The 20,440-nt window shown below is 39.8% G+C and overlaps 2 protein-coding genes across 2 annotated transcripts in view; one reads left to right on the top strand and one right to left on the bottom strand.

Annotated features, from left to right (window-relative positions):
- The window catches only part of GAD2 (glutamate decarboxylase 2), a 38,075-nt gene extending 17,676 nt beyond the window's left edge, over positions 1 to 20,399 (top strand). Inside the window, exons 8-16 of the mRNA XM_068673684.1 lie at positions 1,851 to 1,930; positions 5,456 to 5,510; positions 6,880 to 6,996; positions 8,101 to 8,165; positions 11,896 to 11,974; positions 13,726 to 13,875; positions 15,621 to 15,728; positions 17,006 to 17,095; positions 17,742 to 20,399. Of these exons, the coding sequence (XP_068529785.1) occupies positions 1,851 to 1,930; positions 5,456 to 5,510; positions 6,880 to 6,996; positions 8,101 to 8,165; positions 11,896 to 11,974; positions 13,726 to 13,875; positions 15,621 to 15,728; positions 17,006 to 17,095; positions 17,742 to 17,915 (918 nt within the window). The 3' untranslated portion in view covers positions 17,916 to 20,399. The remainder of the gene's footprint in view (positions 1 to 1,850; positions 1,931 to 5,455; positions 5,511 to 6,879; positions 6,997 to 8,100; positions 8,166 to 11,895; positions 11,975 to 13,725; positions 13,876 to 15,620; positions 15,729 to 17,005; positions 17,096 to 17,741) is intronic.
- LOC137852211 (uncharacterized) overlaps positions 1 to 20,440 on the bottom strand; it is a 143,668-nt gene that overhangs the window by 66,594 nt on the left and 56,634 nt on the right. The window lies entirely within an intron of this gene.

Here is a 20,440-nt window from a genome sequence, read left to right as displayed (position 1 = left end):
TCTGTCAGACGTTCTGTGTAACCAGGATTATTTCCACAGATCTTTCCTTCTCTTACACCTGTATATTTTTCTATGTCTGCCTTTAGTTGTGCATACACCCAAATTTTCAGCATTGTCCCAGGAGCACTGAAACAAAGTTCAATAATCATCATCATTAGTAAAGCCTTTTTGTTCTTAAAACTGCATTTTTTTTTCACATTAAGTTTCCTCCTGGCTCTTTTATAGCCATTCAGGCAGCTGGAGTGATTCCTCCAATGTCACCCTGGAACACAAAAATGTAACCGCATACATATATCTGTGCCTGTGTACAGAGACTGAGCAATTTCATATTCAAAGTTTGTTTAGAAATTATAATTGCATTACCCTTCCATCCACAGACTTGTGTATTTCTTCCCAATTTATCTCTAAACCTGTTTTGGTTCCTGACCACTGAATTCCCTTCAGCATGTAAAAAGCCTTCAGGCATCTGAGATATCAGCAGTACATTCATTTTATTCCCAGTGCTCTATTAGCAGTGCCATGAGACTTCTCAGCAAGGCAGCTGAGCTTGGCCATGTTCCAATGGATGCCTTTGAGCACATGGGCTTAATTTTCTTCCTTGTAGTAAACCATTCAAATCCATATTTCCTTTTTTAAGGCACTTTGAATAGTTCTATTTTCTATTAGGAAAATGAATTACAGCAATAAATCTATTTTAACTAGTATGGAATAAGGAGCAACCTTAACGAGAGTAGTCAGGGCTGTTAATGAAAATTACCCGAGTCATTTTTAAAGCACAGTGATTTTTTTTACTTAATAAGTTGAAGGCATGTTGCAGTTCTACTCTTCTTCCTCTCTGTCTTAAAGTTGATGTAGATTTGACATTAATTTCTCAAAGTTTCCATAATCATATGGAGCTCTTAAGCATGTTGTGAAGGCCTTTTGACTTCAAGGCGTTTAGGTAAAGCAGATGCAACCGTCGAGCCCAGCTCTTTCCATACAATTGCACTATAGTTGAAGCCTTCTGAGCTAACACTACTGTAGTACAAAGAATAATTTCCTTTTTTTTTTTCCTGATGTTTGATAATCTGTAGTTAAAATGGCTTTGGACAATATCATTACAGTTCTATTTGAGTTAATAGAAAATATGATTCTTGGTGGTATAATTTGATACAAAACTATTTCATTATCATAATAACTAGGGTTTTAGGTACAATTATAGACCAACAGGAGTTAAGTCCTTTGAGCTAGAGAAAATTAGGCTGACTTGCACACCAGAATATAGTTTCCACTTTTCTTCTTGTACATACAGATTAACTAATAGTCTTACTAATATAATAGCCCGGTCCTGATTTTAAACTGCAATAGTTCTGTTTATTAATGGGAGTTATTACTAGCTTTCACTGGCATGAGATCACAATTAAGATCCCTCTCTTAAATTCTCTCTGTATGTTATTTGGCCAGAAGTTACATAGCAGAAGCTCATCACTCTTGATGCCACAAACCAAATGAATTCTCTAGGGGAGAAGTTTTTATTTCAGAGAATCAAGTACATTGCTGAATATATACCAGCAATAGGCAGTGCAAATACACATCAAGGACAAAATTTGGATCCATCACCAGCCACAACTGTGTATTTAATACTCCAGGAGTAAGTCTAGATCAGAGTGGTTGCTGTTTCTCTAATCAACTGTAGTGACCCCTTATGAAGCCTGAAATTACAGTGATCAGTTTCAAAAAAGTCTATGACTAGAATTACTGCCTGTGTGGAACATCTTGCTGAAGGGCTTGCAAGACTGTAGTGTTTTATACTAAATTGGATAAGAAATAGTAATAAAAACAATAAATAATAATAAAATGTATTTTTTCAGAGTCACTTTTCTGTGAAGAAAGGAGCTGCAGCCTTGGGTATTGGTACAGATAGTGTGATTCTGATTAGATGTGATGAAAGGTAAGTAAAGATGCTACTCCTTTTATCAGTGCATAGAAGAGGATCATCAGGTACTCAGCTCAGAGAGAGCATATAGGATACAGTCAACAGTTAATATAACTCACTGTAGGGCTGTCATCTTCAGCAGTGTTACGCTGATTTATCCCACTCAAGGAGCTGGCTCTGTCTGTAAGCATCTGTATGAATCAGTTTTTGGAGCTCATCAAAAATCTTAAAGTTCCTTCCTCAAGGATTTCTGATATTCTTTTTTTTTCCTGAAGTGAAACAAAAAGTCAAACTAGCAATCATTCTTTACACATTCTCTTAAGAAGCCATGAAGGTTTTGATGAAAATGTAGCATTTAAATACTGTCACGTTTTGAACCAACAAAATGAGCTGAAATGAGTTTTTTAAAGGAGTGAAAACTTGAGGAGCCTTTGCTAATGTAATTCTATCACCTCATGCCCTCGCCATCCTTCTCAGCTGTACTACAAGTCATCAGAAACACCCTTGCAGTGGGATGTACAGTCTGTTCAGTGCAGGGTCTTCCCAGCATCATGGGCAGCATAGGCCAACCAGGGAATGGCCCCTGGAAAGAAGTAGACCAGCAAGCTACCTACAGTTCCCATAGGTACTATAAAATTGGTTGTAAATAACTTCTTAGCTCACTCACGTAAAAGGTTTCAATTCTCTTTGAAAACCCATTTCGTGAAAGTAAAGGAATGTTAACAAAATCAACATGATTAGCTGAAGATTTCCAATTTAAGGGAAAGCACATTTTCTACAGGACAAAAAATAATTGAAAGTATTTATCAATTCTACTGAGAATCTTTTCAGTAAAGTATACTCTTACTATGAGTTCCAAATATTGTTGCAAGGTACTGAATTATTTATGGCTCTAGCTTAAATTGAAGGTTTTACTGCAGTTAAAATGCTCTACTCCCACTGTAAAAGGAAAGCACCAACTAAGCAATTTACAGTGCTAATCATAGTGCCTGCACATTGACTTGTGGACTTATTATCTCTTTATTAACAAAAGACTGAACACACCTTGCAGAGGAATTAATGACAACCTCCATACAACCAACACACATCAAAGTAAATCTCTGATTGTTTCTACTCACTAAAGACAGACTTGAATAAATGAAGTCATGCCTTCCTTTTCTTCTTGTGCAAATTCATTGTGATGTTTTTTTATGAAGACCACAATGTTTATCCAACCCATCCTGAAATAAGCACTAGGATTATTGCATTTCTCACCAAATCCCAGGAAGTTACACCATGACAGAGCAGGCTGTTGGTGCAGGATGTGGGCTGATGAAGTTGTAGACCTTTATGAGGGTGAAGAAGCACCATGAGATTTTTTTTGACATTTCTACAAGACCAAACATCCTTCTTGGTGGCTCCTCTCTTCCCCATCTTTTCCACACCCACCAAGTTTGCCTGGTTTTGCTGTATAATGCAACTATGTAAAGGTGTGGTAAATTTCAGCCATGAAAACATGCAGAAAATTATGTTCTTGCTCATGTCCTAGACTGGGCAACTGTACATTTCCATTGCCTCTTTCATCACCACACACATGTATTGATAGTAATAGCATATTACCTGCATTTTTGACATCAGAACACTTGTCTGATATGGCAGCAGTGAAGGCTGTATACAGACATGGGTACGATGAGAAGACTTCGACACCAGCAGTCTCCATCCTCAGCGTCCTTTTGCTGCTGAGTCCCTTCAGCCTTCCCCAGTAGCCCTCCTGCTTCTGATGCTGCCTAGAACATCTCATATAACCCCCATGCTATGCTATTTGGGTGAAGTTTGTATAAAGACTTAATTTGAAGTACTTCAACACTGAAGTACTTCAGTACTTCAAAACCTATTATTTTTCAGTGCATTTTAAGACTTTCAGGTCATCTGCGCTCAGGTGACAGCACAAGAAAATGCCGTGCAATTTTGTTGGCCGTTTCCTAGATTTGGAGCAGGGGGTTGTGTGGAACTAGACAAAAAGCCTACTGCTAGCTTCTTGGTAAAATTTGGCATTGCTTGGACATTGCACTCACCTGACCATGAGTTCCTGCACATGTTCAGTATGATCAGGAGCTAGCTGATCACTTACCCTGGTACAAATTTTGGCAGTGAAGGGGTCTGCCCAGCTTTGTGTTTTCTTCTGTGCACATCCTCAATAAACTAGAAAACATTAAAGACCAATATCTAAACTATGTTTATAGGAGGAATTCAGAACCTTTCCATGGCATGCTTTTTTTTTTTCCTTTATTCCCATAACAGACCCAGAAGCAGTTTTTGAAAACGAGACAATTAGTGCTTTTGTCTGAATCTGTACAGGTAATTGAGGGAACTCAGAATGAGTTCAGTACTTTTTATACTTTGAACTTGTATTACAAAATCAGGGCTAATTTTTAGAGTAGAGCTTTTCTAGTTTCAATTGTTCTTAAAGTGTTTTGAGTAAGTAAAATGAAGGACAGATTGTGCAAAAAATCCAGCAGTGCAAACCCATTTCTACTGAAACAGTTACTGATGTATTGTGAGGTGTGTAAGGATTAAAACTTGTCAATCTTAGTATCTTATTATGAGAAATTAATAATATTTTGTTTTATTTACATCCATCCAGATACTGTGAAAGCACCATTTTTTAATGCAAAAGTAAAACTAAAACTCATAGTTTTATTTGTTTCCTAAAACTGGTATTTCAAGCTCTAGCAGAAGTTTTTCATTTTTATTTAGAGCAACAGGAAATCAGCCATTTAATGAAAGAAAAATACATCTAGCTGTACTAAGAAATGAGGAAGTCCTTCAGTGTATATATATTTTAATCTAAATGGACAACACTTAAACCCAGTGAAGAGTTTATTCCTGTAATGTGGGGAGCTGTCATGTTTGTATTGCCATTATGTGTACTCTTTCTTAGCTTGTCTTGCTTGTGGCTAAAGCAAAGAGAAATTTAACCTCAGCATTCAATATTAGCTCTGTTTTACCTTGCACTTAATTCACTTGCAGGATTTCATAAATTAACCGTCGAGCCTTTTACCACTGAGTCCGAATCTCAGGTAAATGGTTCACGCTAAATGTGTTGGAAATACAGTATACAGCCAGCACGAAGGGCTTGGCAGTGCACTGTGTCTGGACTGGTAGATTCTTCTCATCGCCATGCAGCTCTGCTGGCCTTTGCTGTGCCTGCTGAAAAGTACTGTGGTGCTTGGCACCCAGCAAGCATCTTGGGACCCTGGGCTGAGCCCCTGCCTGGGAGCAATTCCCAGGGCTGTAATTTAATGCAGTCTTTAATAGGGGGTGGCCCTGAGATAACTTCTCTCAGTAACCATCACTGTGTTGATGCAAACTGGTTGACAGAATAAGCCGGCTAAACACATAGACTAATGGACAGTGTCTTTCTGAGTTCTTCGATGTTGCATAACCCATGGGCAAAGAAATCACTTTGTTCCTTTTTTGGGGTTTACTGTGAAGTGAAGAAGTAATAGCAAAAGCTGATTTTCAGGATCAAAATTGTAATATAACTTTCTTTTGTCCCAGAGGGAAAATGATCCCATCAGACCTTGAAAGGAGAATTCTGGAAGCCAAACAAAAAGTAAGTTTACTAGTATTTCTGCTTTTTTTTTTTTTTAAAAAAAAAAAAAAAAAGTACAGAAGAGTGAAAGAAAAAAAAAGAAAAAAAAAAGAAAGAAACGACAACAATAATAATAATGTTACAGCATTTGCTTTCTTGGTAAAATAACATAGGCTTACCCATTAACTTTTGATGTATTTCTTGGAAATGTGAGCTGGTAATTAGGAAGGTAAGAGTTGCTGAGAAAAAACGTTTAGAGCTACTTCATAATCTTCATAAGCTCTTTGGCTTTTTTATAGGTATTTCTGCATAACATCTCCCTTTTTCATTTTATCAGCCTCTGATGCAATTCCCCAGCTGAATATTAGCAAAAACAAAGAAATCATCTGGGGAATTCACATGTACTTTAAAGCACTGAAAATATTTCTCACAGAGTCACCAAATCAATGGGAGGTAAACTCAGATCCACATACTCTCTAAAGTACACTACTTTTGTATGTGTTCGTTAATAGAAGCTAGAATTAAAACATCAGATTGCAGTACGCAATGGACTTGGCTCTGTTCCTTCAACCATTTTTATCTAAATAGTCATTAGAAACACAGTATTAAAAGCGCAATAACACAAATTTTCATTAAGAGCTCACTTTGTCTAATAAAAGTAATACAGTATATAAAAAACAAGGCAAAATTAGAACAACTAATGAACTGAGAATAAAACACTGGTGAGAGTTGCTGTATACTCAAGACCTTACAGTGCAAAAGCCGGGTCACAGTGTGTACTCGGTGAAGCACAGGGTTTAGCAGCGGGAGTCCAAGAGGTGGTCCCTGGGCTCCATGGAAATTGTCTCCTCAGAAGAGCTGTCTCCTCACTGTGTGCGAGGTAAGCCCCACCTCTCCCCTGCCCAGTGCCCCCAGGAGACACCCCTGGAGGAGATGCTCCCCCTGACAGGACTGGGCCACTGCATGGTTGGACTCTCTCTAGGATAATTCTAGCACAGTGCTGGGCACAATCCACCAGAGAGGTTTCTTGCACTGTGGTGCCTTATGGACGAGGCTTTGTTTTTATGTGACGCTGCACAGAGCAAACCTTTTTGTTTCAGGCAGGTGGTACAGAGCAGATCTGTTCTTTTGAGCCCTTACCTGTCTCATGCGTCTTAAATAAATGGAGGGTATTGGTTTGGAAGTTTGCTGCCACCTTAAGGTAGAAACTGTAATATCACTGGCATATAAATTAAGAAAAAAAGCTGTAATATAGCAGGTATGACCTCTAGGAGACACCTGTGGGCTCGTTGTGGAGGCAGCCATCCCAGCAATGCCAGTTCCAGCGGTGCAAGAAGAGTTTGGGCTGCTGCAGTCTGACTTTGCCAAATGCTTCTGTGCTTTCTTGTAGGGATTTGTTCCTTTCCTAGTGAGTGCCACAGCTGGGACAACAGTGTATGGGGCATTTGATCCACTCATAGCTATTGCAGATATCTGCAAGAAATACAAAATCTGGATGCACGTGGATGTAAGTGTCATCTTATGTGGGGTGGAAGACAATTACAAGACATGTTTGCATGAATTTATTAGTTTGTACAAAAAGATTTTTTTTTACTTGGTTCCTGTAATTAAGTCTGTTCTCCAAGCACTGACTTCCCACTCCTCTGAAAGGCACAGGACAGGGGGACGTTATAGGAGCTGTGACTATGCAGTGCTTCTAGCAACTGGGACACTTAAGATAGGTGACCTAGTTTGGGAGCTTTTGGCCTTCAGTTTTATCTCTAAGTATCATTAATACAAGAAATCCATAAGAACTATACCGCGCACAGGCTCAGCTTCTGCAGCAGCTGCAAAATAAATGCATAAGAAAAAGGCTGCTTTGTTTCTGGAGTAAAGTACCCCAAATTGCTGAACAGATAAATCGAAATGCTAAAAAAAAAAGTAAAAATTATCAGATTGCCTGCTTTTCTCAGTTTTATCTGGGTTCATGCCAATAAGTCTTTTGGAAGAATCATCTTTCAGCCCTAGAATTGGTTTTGTGTCATTTTTTGCAAAACCTTTCTCTAAAAAGGCTTGGCAATTGAATTTCCATAGGGCTGGGTATCTTGCTTTTGGATTACTGTGTCAGCCAAAATCATCCCAATTCAAAGGAAGAATTCACGTTTGCTTAAACTACTTCTCAGTCACATAAAGTGTCTACTTGTCCCAAATCTCTTGTGAGCAAAAGCAAATGGGGGGAAGGCATGCAGGTCAGAAATACAATGAAGACTCACCACAGGAGCTGAGATCCCAGTTTGTTTTGTTATTACTTGGACAGTAGAAGGGAGAAAGCAGCTTGCCCAGGAGCAGCTCTGCACATCATTAATTATGGTGTGGGGCAGCCCCATGCGGCAGTGGCATTGGTGAAGGAGGGGGTAGCTAGTGGTACACGCCAACCAGGGGCTGTGAAATGCTGCTTCTGCACTGCTGGAAGAGAATTGTTAGTGCAGGGGATGCCCCAGGCTCCATCTGCCTGGACATTTTGCCACATCAGCAAGGATAAAAGGGCCCCAAAGTGATGTGAACTCACAGCTGTCATCCTGGAGCAAGGCAGAGGTATCTTCCCATTAAGATGATGTATCTTGCCTTCTAGGGAGCATGGGGTGGCGGGCTGCTGATGTCAAGAAAGCACAAATGGAAGCTAAATGGTGTTGAAAGGTATGATTTATTAACATTAATTAAACACATTTATTAAGTATGTTTTAACAGACTTGTGATTACCATAGCAATGTCTATAAATACAAATAAAAATCAGCCAGTGTTATCTCCAGGATTCAGTAGGAAGAAATTATGCAAACTGTTCTTCCAGTTGAAATAGCACTGCTAAGTGCCTTTTGTTCAGTGTTGCAGTGTGGCGGCACTTTGTTTTGCAGTACGAACAGCAGGCATTTCTTTGCATTTTTATTCCTTCCAGCATACAATCTGCAGTCCAGAGTGGTTTCTACAGCATCCTCTGATTCACTATCCAAAATTAATGAGCAATTGAATTTCTCTAAGACATGCACCTTGGAGGGTTTGCATGCTGAGGTCTATGTATGGATGCACCTGCTTGTTGGACAGGTGCCGTGGCAGTCACCACCCACTGCCCTGCCACTTTTGGAGAGAATGCTCCCCACCCAGCTGTGCTAACAACATCCCCTCAGTAAATCTGTGTCCGGATATACACAGTTGTAGTTGTAAGCCCATCAATATTACAGATACACACAGATGAGTGTAAACAATGGCAAAGCAGTTCAGCATCAAAGACTGCGCTTAAACTTACAAACAACTGCCAGAAACTTTTAGTTGATTTCCTTGCCATAGGATGTTAAGATCAAAGAAAAAACATTTAGGACTCCTGTGAGCCACAGCCGTCAGGACTCAGAGTATTTGGAGGAAGTTTGTATATGCTTGCCCTGTTTTACCCTGTTCCCAGGCATCTATTTAGGCCACTTGCTAGAGATAGTATTCTGGGCTAGATGGAGTCCTTCTCACATTTGTTTATTTTCTGAAGTTCATGCTGCTTGAGATTAAATTATTACTCCCTCCTGCCTTTTTTATCTCTAAATCAAATTGCCAATTAAAATTACAATCAACTTCCTCATCCTGTTCCTATTCTCATGTATCTCACATGCAAAATTTGGAAAGCAGCCAGTGGTTCTACGAATTTGATATGCTTTCATTAAGGTTGCCTCCAGCACTCCAAACTTAACATATTTTCCCCAAAAAGGACATATATCCAAATATCCATCGCATTATCTACACAGCTGCCTGTGAGGATAGGGTTTGAAAAAAAGTTTGCCTCCAAATTTGCTGACCAAGTTCTGCTGGCGTGAGAAGGTCAGGTTGAGTCTATGCTAGAGAATTTTCCAAGCGGTATGCCTTAGATCCTGAACACCACTGGAGTTCCTCCAATGTTTGGTAAGCACCACCTCCACGTGGCAGGCAAATTAATGAGATTTGTCATTTCCAGTCCTGTTCCCCTGTTTGATGGACGCAGCAGCTCACTTCAGTTTGTCTAGATTTCTAATGTGGGCACCTCTAGAAGAGATTTCCTAGATCTGATTTCTATGGGCAGTCCTGTTTCATGGTACAACTCAATCATTACAGGTCTGGATAGATGAGAAGTGGAGTTATGTTTGATAGGGGAGGAAGGGACAAGAAGGGACCATTAAATGAAGCACTCTTGCTCTGAGTTTTCCCATCCTTCTGGTAACAGGCAGTCCAGAAAAAATACTGTCAAAGGCAGGGGAACTGCAGGGCTATCCTTACGATTCTCTCCAGTCCCTGCACAGCAGATTTCAACAGCACCCTGAAGAATGTGGTGTGCTTCTTGGTGTCTGGTGCAGATAGGTCTGGCCACCACCAGGAGATGCACTCTGGTGCTCCCCTCTCAGAGTCTCAGGCAGGGGTTGACAGCTGCATGAGAAAAGCATGCTTGCAGCTGAGTGAGCGCTCCCATGTAGGGTCTGGGCATCCTTCCCGGAGCTGTGCCTGGCTAGTGAATGCACCTCAGTCTGTTTTTAATACTGGCCGAGGACCAAATTCTGCCAGTCTTGAATTTCTCCTGTCGTCCATTTGGAAACTCTAAAGGAAAACTTTTTTTTTTTTCCGCCTGTGATCCACAGTCAAAAAATCACCTAGGTGCTTGGTGTGCAGTTACTTTGGTGAATGCTTTAAAAAAACATCTGTGGATGCATGTAGCTTCTTTTCTTCACTGTTTCTCTCAGTCATCAATTTCTTCAAGCACATACTGATGGCTGAAGACCAGAAAAACTGATGAAAAACAAATGAAAAGTGGGATATTACTATTTAATTATTTTTTTTTCTGGATGCAATTGGGATGAATTTGTGACCTTAGGGTAAATTAAAAGTTTTAGGCAGATAATTAATATCTGGCTGTTGACAGTACATAATCCCTTTGCTCAAGAAAAACTCATACCACTACTGTTACCTAGAAGTCTCTTAAGGAATTTCTGCCTGATTCAGCATAGGCACGGATAAAAATGAAAAAGTATCATATTGAAGGAAATTTGTGGACCTGAATGCATGTTCAGAATTGTGAGCTCTGGTGTTGTAGTCAGATGGCTGACTCTAAGTTGATTAAAAGCTGCCAAATACTTAAAAGCCAAGCCAAGTGGCCAGATGTTGCCTGTGGAAGACTGTTCCCTATAGATTTTTGTATCAGGCACTTGTGTAGTCCATTTAAATAGCAAAGAAGGAAGCACAGAACTGCTGCAGTGTCCAATGTGCCTTTTGGAATTGCTTGCTTTGAAGGAGCGAAAGCAATTTGGTAGGAAATGATAAGGACAAGCATGAATCTATAAAACTGTCTCCAAATCCTATGAAGGAAAACATTACCTGCAAGTGCATCCTGAGTCCTTTAAGCATTTATATGCCCTTGTTGACTCCTTTATATCAATTTACACCATCAAAACTCAAATCGTTGCACTACACAAAATCACATTCACTGTGCATCCTTGACAGCTTGCCAAATAGGATGCAAATGTATACGTCTATCAGCTAATCATCATATGTAATAATAGTAATTAGCAAATAGCCAGTCAAGCATAACACAAAATTACAACAATAAACAACTGGACAATCTGCCATTCAGCACTTGCCACAGTCCCAAATGTCTCTTCTCCAGCCTGAATTGTGACAGAACCCTGTTTCTTCACAAGATCTGGGCTGACAGCTATTTTTGCAATCTGTGTGTCCTGAGGGCAGGCAGGCACAGGCTCTTCTGTAGAAGGGTGGATCAGTTCTGTGTTTATTACTGTGGTAATTTTGTACCCAGTCCTCCAGTCATGTGCATTACTGCAGCCAACCTAAAATCAAAGAGCTACAAAAACTTACCATCAGCACAGCAACTAGAAAAATCACTTTTGGCCAGGTTTTCCAAGAGAGTCGGAGACTCAGAAGTACACAGAAGTATGTAAAGAAATTTTCAGAAATATTTGCGTGCATTAATTACTAAAATCTTACTGAAATTGAACTGAGTGAGAGGGAATCTGCTAGTCTGCCAGCTTCCTGTGTTCATCTTTGATCAGCTGTGTGCCTTTAGGAAGTTCACCAGTCAAGTGGGTGTTTTTGAGACCTTTACCTTATGTTTATGAAGTATAAATGACTCCTGAGAAAGTTTAATACTAATTAAATGTAATGCATAGAGCAATTATCTTGTGATAAGTTGCCAAAATTGTCATCCAAAAACAATCCAGAGCTGGGTCCCTTACGAAGGTATTTCTTTCCCAATCAGCCATGATTTCTTTCAGCTTTGCTTCTTCAGAAAACAAAAAAGAAAAAGGTGCGTCTTGCTATGTGTTTGTTATTCTGATTATTATTAAATGTCTTCCTGGTTTCACCACAGTTGAATAGTATCTGAGCTTCGTGTGGTTTGCTCTCCCAGGGCCAACTCAGTGACCTGGAACCCGCACAAGATGATGGGCGTCCCACTGCAGTGCTCAGCCTTGCTAGTAAGAGAAGAGGTATGTCCCAAAATACTTGCTTCTCCGGTCCCTTCTGACATTTTCTTTCAGACAGTCCCGTATGTTTTCTCCGTATGTGTGTCATAGTTAGCATTTGCTAATGTGATGAAGGTTATAACAGAAGCTGAGAAATAGACCTCTACTTGTGCACTCAAAGCTGTGAGTGCAAAAGGGAATTAAAGTAACTGTCAAACAGAAATGATAGATGCAATTGCAATATCTTTACAGAGTTTTGTGGGCTTTGCTTTCAAAATGTCTATAGTTAACTTGTGGGTGTGTAGCTGTGTAGCCCCACTGGCTTCTGTGTAGCATAAAAGGTGGCTGTAGGCAAAATCTCAACCTCTTAGGATGAACGGTGTGGTATAAATGCAGTACGACAATAGTTCCAGAATCTCAGCATCATTACGCTTTCTAGACTTTTATGACAGATATTTCAATCCAGCTCTGATCCACATATCCACTTTGGGGCACATGAAAGTAAAAAGGGAAGACTTAAGGTCTCTTGGAATAAGAAGTAGACATTTCATTCAGTACTAGAACTTGAATTACCCTTCAAGCCTGTAATTTCCATAAAACCATCGGTTACTGGGACAGCTGCTATACAACCACTACTTACTAGACCAGCTATCAAAAAGCTGGTTGCTGTTTTGCTAACAGCTGTACAACAGATTGTATACAAAGTGATTGCACTTAGGAATAGAGAAGCTGACTTTTATTTGCCCTCAGGGTCAGTTCCCTGAAACAAATCCCACCTGATGAAGTCAGTACCATCCTTGACCTCTGGCAAGAACAGATGGCTCAGTTTAAGAGAAAACCAGTTCTCCTCCTCCTCCCCCCACCCTTCATTTTACTGTCTCAGTTTTGAGTTACACATAAAGCTTCGACTTGCTGATAAACAGCCAAGTTTTGTTTCTTATTGGGCTGGAAATTGCAGTTTTAGGCAACAGATATACAAGGTATATCTTAAACTTGTTTGAGGAGTTCGCGAGAGCCAGACCATGACTCTCTGCTTTTCACTTAAAAAGCTGAAGGAGACCTTATGCTTTCATGGGCCAGGTTCTTCTCCTTGTTGCCTGCTGGCCCTCCCACAAAGCTGACTTTCTGAACTATGTCTTGCAGCCCAGAAATAGCTCTAGCTGTCTGTTTAAAGCCATATGCTCTTTTGCCTGTTCAAAGCTTTCTGTAACACTTAGGCATCTAACCTGAGCTGGGGGCTTCGCAAATATCTTTCTTGGAAAAGAGCTGTGCCTACATAAAAAGAACAAAATCAATGACAGTCAGAATTTTAGACACCAAAGCAACTAGAAAAGTGGTGTGATAATATTTACATTAGTCACCAAATTGTCTTGGTCTGAGTCAACCAGAGGAACGCCTTCCAAGGAAAGGAGGAAAAGGAACCAGATGAAGGAATAAAGAGTGAGATCCAAAAATGAACTTACTCATGATGATGCTAAGAAGCACAAAATCCAGGCTTCATTTAAAAAACACCTTGGCTCTGGGAGTGGATTACACATTGGTGAGTCAGTTGCCAGAGTGTCCTGGACACTGAACAAGGTGTGAAAGAATTAGACCACTGAGCAACCAAGTTTGGTTTTGTCCTTTTTTTGATCTTTCTCTTGCGCTTGGACACATATTCCACTGAATTTGGGTGTTTTGTAATTTCTGCTGGGCAGCCACTTGCCCAAAGCAACCCTCAAAAGAGTAGTTGCACTTGGGCTGACAGGAATTTTTTGTGTCTCTGTTTCTATAAGGGGCTGATGCAGAGTTGCAATCAAATGCATGCTTCCTACCTCTTTCAACAAGATAAGCACTACGACCTGTCTTATGACACCGGAGACAAGGCTTTGCAGTGTGGGCGGCATGTTGATGTCTTCAAGCTATGGCTGATGTGGAGAGCAAAGGTAGGACATCCTGCAGTGTACTTGTTTGCATTAAAATAATGCACACCAGGTACTGCTTTCTTTTCTGTGATCACCATTTTAGGAAATACCTGACCTGAATTTCACATATATAACATGAAAGAAAGAACATTATTATTTTCCTTTTTTTTATATACTTTTAACAATTTAGCTTCAAAGCAGCACACATGATTTTGAAACTTGAACTCCATGGCTTTGTATAGCATTTGCTTTGTGTAACTGTAGGAGTCTAACAGCATAAATCATATGCTTAAGAATGTTGTTATATGCATTTCTGGAAGTAAAAAGATGTTTTATTTTAATGACATTCAGAAATTAAACGTGGCAAATCAAGACTGGAATACCTAGTTTCATTGCATGAAGTAGGTATAGAGTCATCTTTTGAAGTAGAGGAAAACTCATCGAAATCTGTTCTCTAGGAAATCTGAAAACACCAACTCTAATGATTAATTCGTCTGTATTTGTAAAATGTTGCTAAATAAATTCTTCCATATATTTATTCAATCTATTATGTCAAGTTGCCTCAGGTTTTTTTTTTCAGAGGAGATGACATCACTGTTTTCACTTCCAGAAAGATTTAAAGATCCTCATGTGCTTCATTAAAACTCTGAAAACAATTCTGAGACAGACACCAAGCATGGCTGGAGGTGTGGGAGTCTGTAAAAGGGGATGCAATTTTCAGAGGTTGGAATAGCTGTTGTACTAACTGGGGCCCCTACACAGCAGGTGGTTTTAGCCACATGTCCCTCTTTAGCTCCAGGCCTTTCTCCCAGGGCTATGCTAGTTCTACCCTGTTTCGAAATCTCTGTATACAGAGCTTTTAAGTCAGTTCTGCACTGCCAGAACAGATTTAGCAGGGACGTGCCTCCATTATTCAGAGACATTTCTTCTTTTAAACCCCATATTTTCAATGTCTTATACTGCTTTTTCTCATCTCACACTCCACTTGTAATATTAATGTTACAAAATAGGATGTATGTTTCTTAAGTGGTTTATCTATTCCAGCTGTTTGTTCCCCTTCCTCCCTCTTAAAGCTGGATCCTTTGTAGCATCACAGCTGGTGACTGCAGGAACAATTATGATGTCACAGACAGAGGATTATGACTTCTGCCAGAGAAGAAAAAGCAGGATTTGCTGGAGCTCTTCAAAAACATGGCTTCTGACTTGATGTGGCATCAATTAAAATAAAAGGGGGAAAAAAACACCAGGGAGGCAGGGCAGTATTTGAACAAAATGTGCATTTCCACAGTATCAAGCTGGTCTCTGTTTTTGTGTTTAACTGAAAATAATTATTCTTGGAAAAAGCCCCAGCTCATTACCTCTTGGAGATTAAAGCCCCCTGTTCTAAAAATTGCCCCAGACTCCCCATGCATGGAACTCAGCATCTTCCTGTGGAGACACTCCTCCCTGCCAGCCCAAAATCTTCTCTCCAAAATCTATGGATGAGGCCACCCTTTACCACCAATGTTACCAATATTTTGCTGAGAAACAAGCAGTATCAGGGGCTTATTGTGCATTAGGGGCGTCAGTGGCTAGACCTATAGGTGCATGAACTGCACACAGGAAAGCATCATTCATCTGACAGAATCAGATCCTTAATCTGTCCCACAGACACTTCGGAAAGGACCTGTGCTGGCACTGTGGTGAGTGCTGCGTGGTCCTTTCACTGCTTCTGGTCACAGAACAGAGAGTCACATCATCTTTTTTTTTTCCTTTTTTCTCTAAAGGGAACCACAGGATTTGAAGCACAAATTGATAAGTGCTTGGAACTTGCAGAATACCTATACAACAAAATAAAGAACAGAGAAGGGTATGAAATGGTGTTTGATGGAAAGGTATGTACTGCAACTGTTTTTTTCTTCCCAGTTGGTCAGCAGCACTTGCTTTAGATACCGGGTTGCTACCAACACTTCAAACCAAAGAGCACATAGCAAAAAACAGTGTCCCTTGTAACAAAACCTGTTGTGCTGATAACTCTTTTCCTTATGGAATGTAGGGATCCCATAAGGCAGCTGTGCATAAGTTACCCATTTGTATAGTTTCACCCCACTGAACCTAAACTCTCAGAGTAAAGCAGCACACACACAATTAGAACCAGCTATCAAACAGTAAAAAGAAGCTCTAGTTTTGTAATTCAAGGGTCTGTTAGGAATGTGGGTTACATTGCCCCATGTAGCTCTGAAAGGTTGGTTGTGCAAAGGGTGTTTATCAGCAGCCTCCAGTGAGCAGTCACAGGGGCCCCACAGGTACCTGGGGTGATCTGTGCAGACTATCCATGTTGCAGTCCCTAAGTACTCCACAGCACAAGGATAAATGTCACCCTTGTGCCTCCAAACAGAGATAACAGACCCATACCCACATGCCACTATGTAATTTATTTCCCACACCTTACACATCATCACTGAATTTAGTCCACTGAGTCTCATGACATGTAAAGATACTGACAGCAGTCAGGGCTGCTCTAGCTCATGCGTTTAGCATCCAGCAAAGAGGAATGCGGTGAGGCAGGCAACTGTTTGGAGATTGCAAAAAATACAGAAAATGTCAACTGATTTTGCCCTTCCACTTGGTGCTCCCACGTAAGTTGAAGTAGCTAAAGCACTGTGATGCATACATATTAGTTCAGGAGCTACCTGAATCAAATGGAGAAGTAATAAATTTCATTAAATGTACAAAAAAATCTTAGACTATCTCATGCACCACCTGTGACTCCTATTTACAGGGCCAGATTTTACATTATGCTATCATGTAATAACAGTAAATGACATGGTCCTTGCCTCTAAATTATCTGTAATAGACATTTGCCTTATCTGTATTCCCTTCAGCCTCTTGGGGGGACAGCACCTACAAAATCTAGATGCTTCTCAGTAGGGGATAAATATATTTGCACAGCTGGGTGATGTGTTTCCGCATCTGACATCCTGGGAATAAATTGCCTAAAATTATCCTTTCTGCATTAATAATGATGATGACTCTCAGCGGACTACAGTAATGAAAGCCATTGATTGCTGTCACAATATGATGCATGAGAGGGGGAAAGGCATGAGTTTAATTGCAAGTGAGATATTATGAGCATTTCTTGCAGCATAAACCATTATTATTCTGTGTTTAGCCTCAGCACACAAACGTCTGCTTCTGGTATATACCTCCCAGCTTGCGTAGCATGGAAGACAACGAAGAAAGGATGAGCCGCCTTATGAAGGTAAGAAGCGTTCCCCCAGGATGTTGTGCGGTGAACAGTGAAATCTGTACAGGCAGGCAGGCCCCAGAATGAGAATCCAGAGCATGGGGTCAGGTCACTTTGCTATATTCTGGCAAATGACACATCCATTGTCATTTACTGCAGGTTAGCCTGGCACCATCATGCTCTGGTCTCCAGGTTTGGTATTCCTTGGGTTTGCCTCTTCTCTAGAGTGTGCATTCAACTTCGGTTATAGTAAACCACAGTTGGTAAACCCAGCAAATGTAGTAATTGCTTGGTAATACTATGGCACTCTGGCATACAAAAAGAAGGTGGAAAGTGATTGCAACAATTCTTTGAGCATTACGAGCACCAGTTACTGTGTCCAGTTACCTGTCAGCAATACTGAGAAAGCAGAGGGAAAATTCCCCCATGGTTTTAAAAGCTGGGCAAAGAAACCAGATAAACCCAATGCCTTTGCAGTAAGCCGTTTACTCCTTAATAGAGGTTAACTTTTTCATCAATATTGGACATTTTCATTTTAACATTTTTTATAGTTCTTCATCCATATAAAAAAAAAAAAAAACTCTACTCTTAGTTATAATACTATTAATAATAACATTATTATTGATAATAATAATCTGCTTTTTGTTTTATGCCATTGCAGGTGGCACCAGTGATAAAAGCCAGGATGATGGAGTATGGGACGACCATGGTGAGCTATCAGCCTCTGGGAGACAAAGTGAACTTCTTCCGGATGGTCATCTCAAACCCAGCAGCAACTCATCAGGACATTGATTTCCTGATTGATGAAATAGAGCGCCTGGGACAAGATTTATAATAGGCGGGTGTGAAAGTCTGTTCCTGGACCTCTAAGTAGACAATTAAGTTGTCACAAACTGTGCGAATGTATTTGTAGTTTGTTCCAAAGTAAATCTATTTCTATATTGTGGCGTTGGAGTAGAGTACAGTTTAAAATCAAGAAACATGGCTCCTTTAAAGTCCTTTCCTGAGTTTTAGAATACCTCTTTAATAATTAGCTGCACAAAAAGCTGCATTGAAACAAATAAGGAAGAACAGAAGATACTTAAACTGTTACCCCAAATTTTAACACTGACTACTTCAAATGAAAAGCAATCAGACTGAGTGATGCAAAATTTGCCCAAAATGGTGACAAAATCAAAGTGAGGGAAGGGGGAGGGGGTAGTGAGAAACAGAGTATACAAGCTGTATGTTTAAAAGTGAAAGTATTTTGCCTTTTTCGTAGTATTAGAAAAGAATTTCTAATTTACCTATAGCAACATTTCAAATGTATTTAAATAGGTATAGTTTTACAAAAGGAAAAATATATATATATGAAAAAAATCCTATTTTGTAAACTATATATTTTTATTTTATATGGGTTATAAAACTGCAAGGACAGAAGCTGAAAATTAACTAGAATTCTTTTTCTTTTGCTGGAGGTGCCTCAAATATTTATTACTGCTTAGTTTAAACCATAAGCCCACATACATTCTGAAGAGGTACCCATACCTCATTTCTCCATGTCGCATGGATTGTGGATCTCCAGGATTGATTACTGAAAAAACCTCAAGAGTACTGCAGCTCTTAAAACCACTTAATAAGATCAATTACAGTACAACAATAGGATGCTATTATTCCTAATTACGTTTCCCACTTGGCCTAACTAAGCAGACGCACAATCAATATACAGTGCTAACCAAGACTGAAATAAGGTTGTATTTGGATGGTTTCTTTGTCCTGTGGTGAAAAAGCCTATCCAAAATAGTAATGTGTCTGAATAAATGCTTATGTCGTAACAATTTCCTCTACGAGCAGTGCAAAGCTACACTGAAAATACAAATTGACTGAAATTCTTTCTAAAGAAAGCTACATTAAGAGGGTAAAGACTTGTCACAGATGTACAGGTCTGCAGGACAAGGCCTAAACTAAACGTGGCTATAGTCCAAATGACAGTGATGGAGCATAAGTAACAAACTGCTTTGTCAGAGGCTTCTCCCAGTACTGGACTACATCCCTGTTTGCCATGGCTTTTGAAATTGCAGAAAAAAAAATGAGCTTAGTTTACATCTGCCTAGAACAGTCCACACGGAGCTTCACTGGCCTTCACAGGCACAGTTCTTGCAGAATTCATGTGCTGCACCATTCTTTAACATTAGTGGTGACTCCGAGATGGCAGCTGAAGTTTATCCTCTTTCCCCTCAGTATCTAGAAACGTTGGTAGGAATTATGGGGCTTAGGCCTTTCTATTTATAACCCTACTGAAGTTTTGGTTTAACTTAGCCTAAATGACCAACTTCTGTTTGTAAAGCAATATGGTTTTGCTGGCTCTAAAATACTTGAAGAGAAAATAAGAAGTGCAATGTGGTTTTAATTTCATCTAAAATACGTAAGTGAAGTATTAATGTAATATCATGAGGACATGAAGTAAGAAGGAAATAAATTGTGTCTGTAATTGTGTTGCCTTTATTATATTGATAGTACTGTTTTGTCACCTCAGATTGAGGCTGTGCACTTTAGATTTAAACTGTACAATGTTGCAAATCAACATGTGTTGCTGTATAAGCTTGTACAATATATTATTGATATGTCATTATTTGTGTGGTAGTAGTATTTACTCTTGATATTGTAAGAGCTGCATTCACGCCAGTCCCTCTACTGTATCTTTGCTTGGTATTAACCTCTCCTTGTCAGCTTTTAGGCAGACCTCTCACCTCACTTTGGTGGATTTCCATTGCTGCCTACAGTGCATAATGGAGTGAGCTGAGCTATAGAGGAGATGCCAGTTTTGTCAGGAAGGACTTCAATGTGACCTTTGCTGAACGTGTCAAAATCACCAGCCTAATCACTGAAATACTGAGTAGAGCAGCAAATTACAGTCTTTCTTTCTGTGAAAAAGGCAAGCAGAGAGCATTAAAAAAAATAGTACAGGGACAACAATGAAGGTGTTGAATAGCCTGGTTACATCTTGCATGTGCAATTCTGTTTTAAAGTGCTAAGTGCATACGATGTATTTACTAGCTGTATGTGCCAATCCAAGATTTACATTCGGTGTTCCAGGAGAACCAGCATTTTTTTCCACCTTACTATGTTTATTGCAGCCGGGAAAGAGCGGCATAGCAACCTGTTCTTGTGTTTGACCAAAGTATCTTATATGTGTTGTTGATCTAAATCCAAATAAAAGTGTAAAATGTGACTGTGGGTCTTTTAATTAGCAGCACTGATGGGCACTGTCAGCAGAAAACAGATTTATCACTTGTGCCACTTCGGAGCAAGGCCCCAATAAAGAGAATGTTTAATTGTACTGCTTTTCTGTGTCTCCTTCTGGATTTCTTCATGGCAAGA

This window comes from Anas acuta, chromosome 2 (assembly GCF_963932015.1).
Source record: "Anas acuta chromosome 2, bAnaAcu1.1, whole genome shotgun sequence".
NCBI lineage: Eukaryota > Metazoa > Chordata > Aves > Anseriformes > Anatidae > Anas > Anas acuta.
The sequence above is the reverse complement of the archived record's forward strand: the minus strand, read 5'-3'. Positions and strand labels throughout refer to the sequence as shown.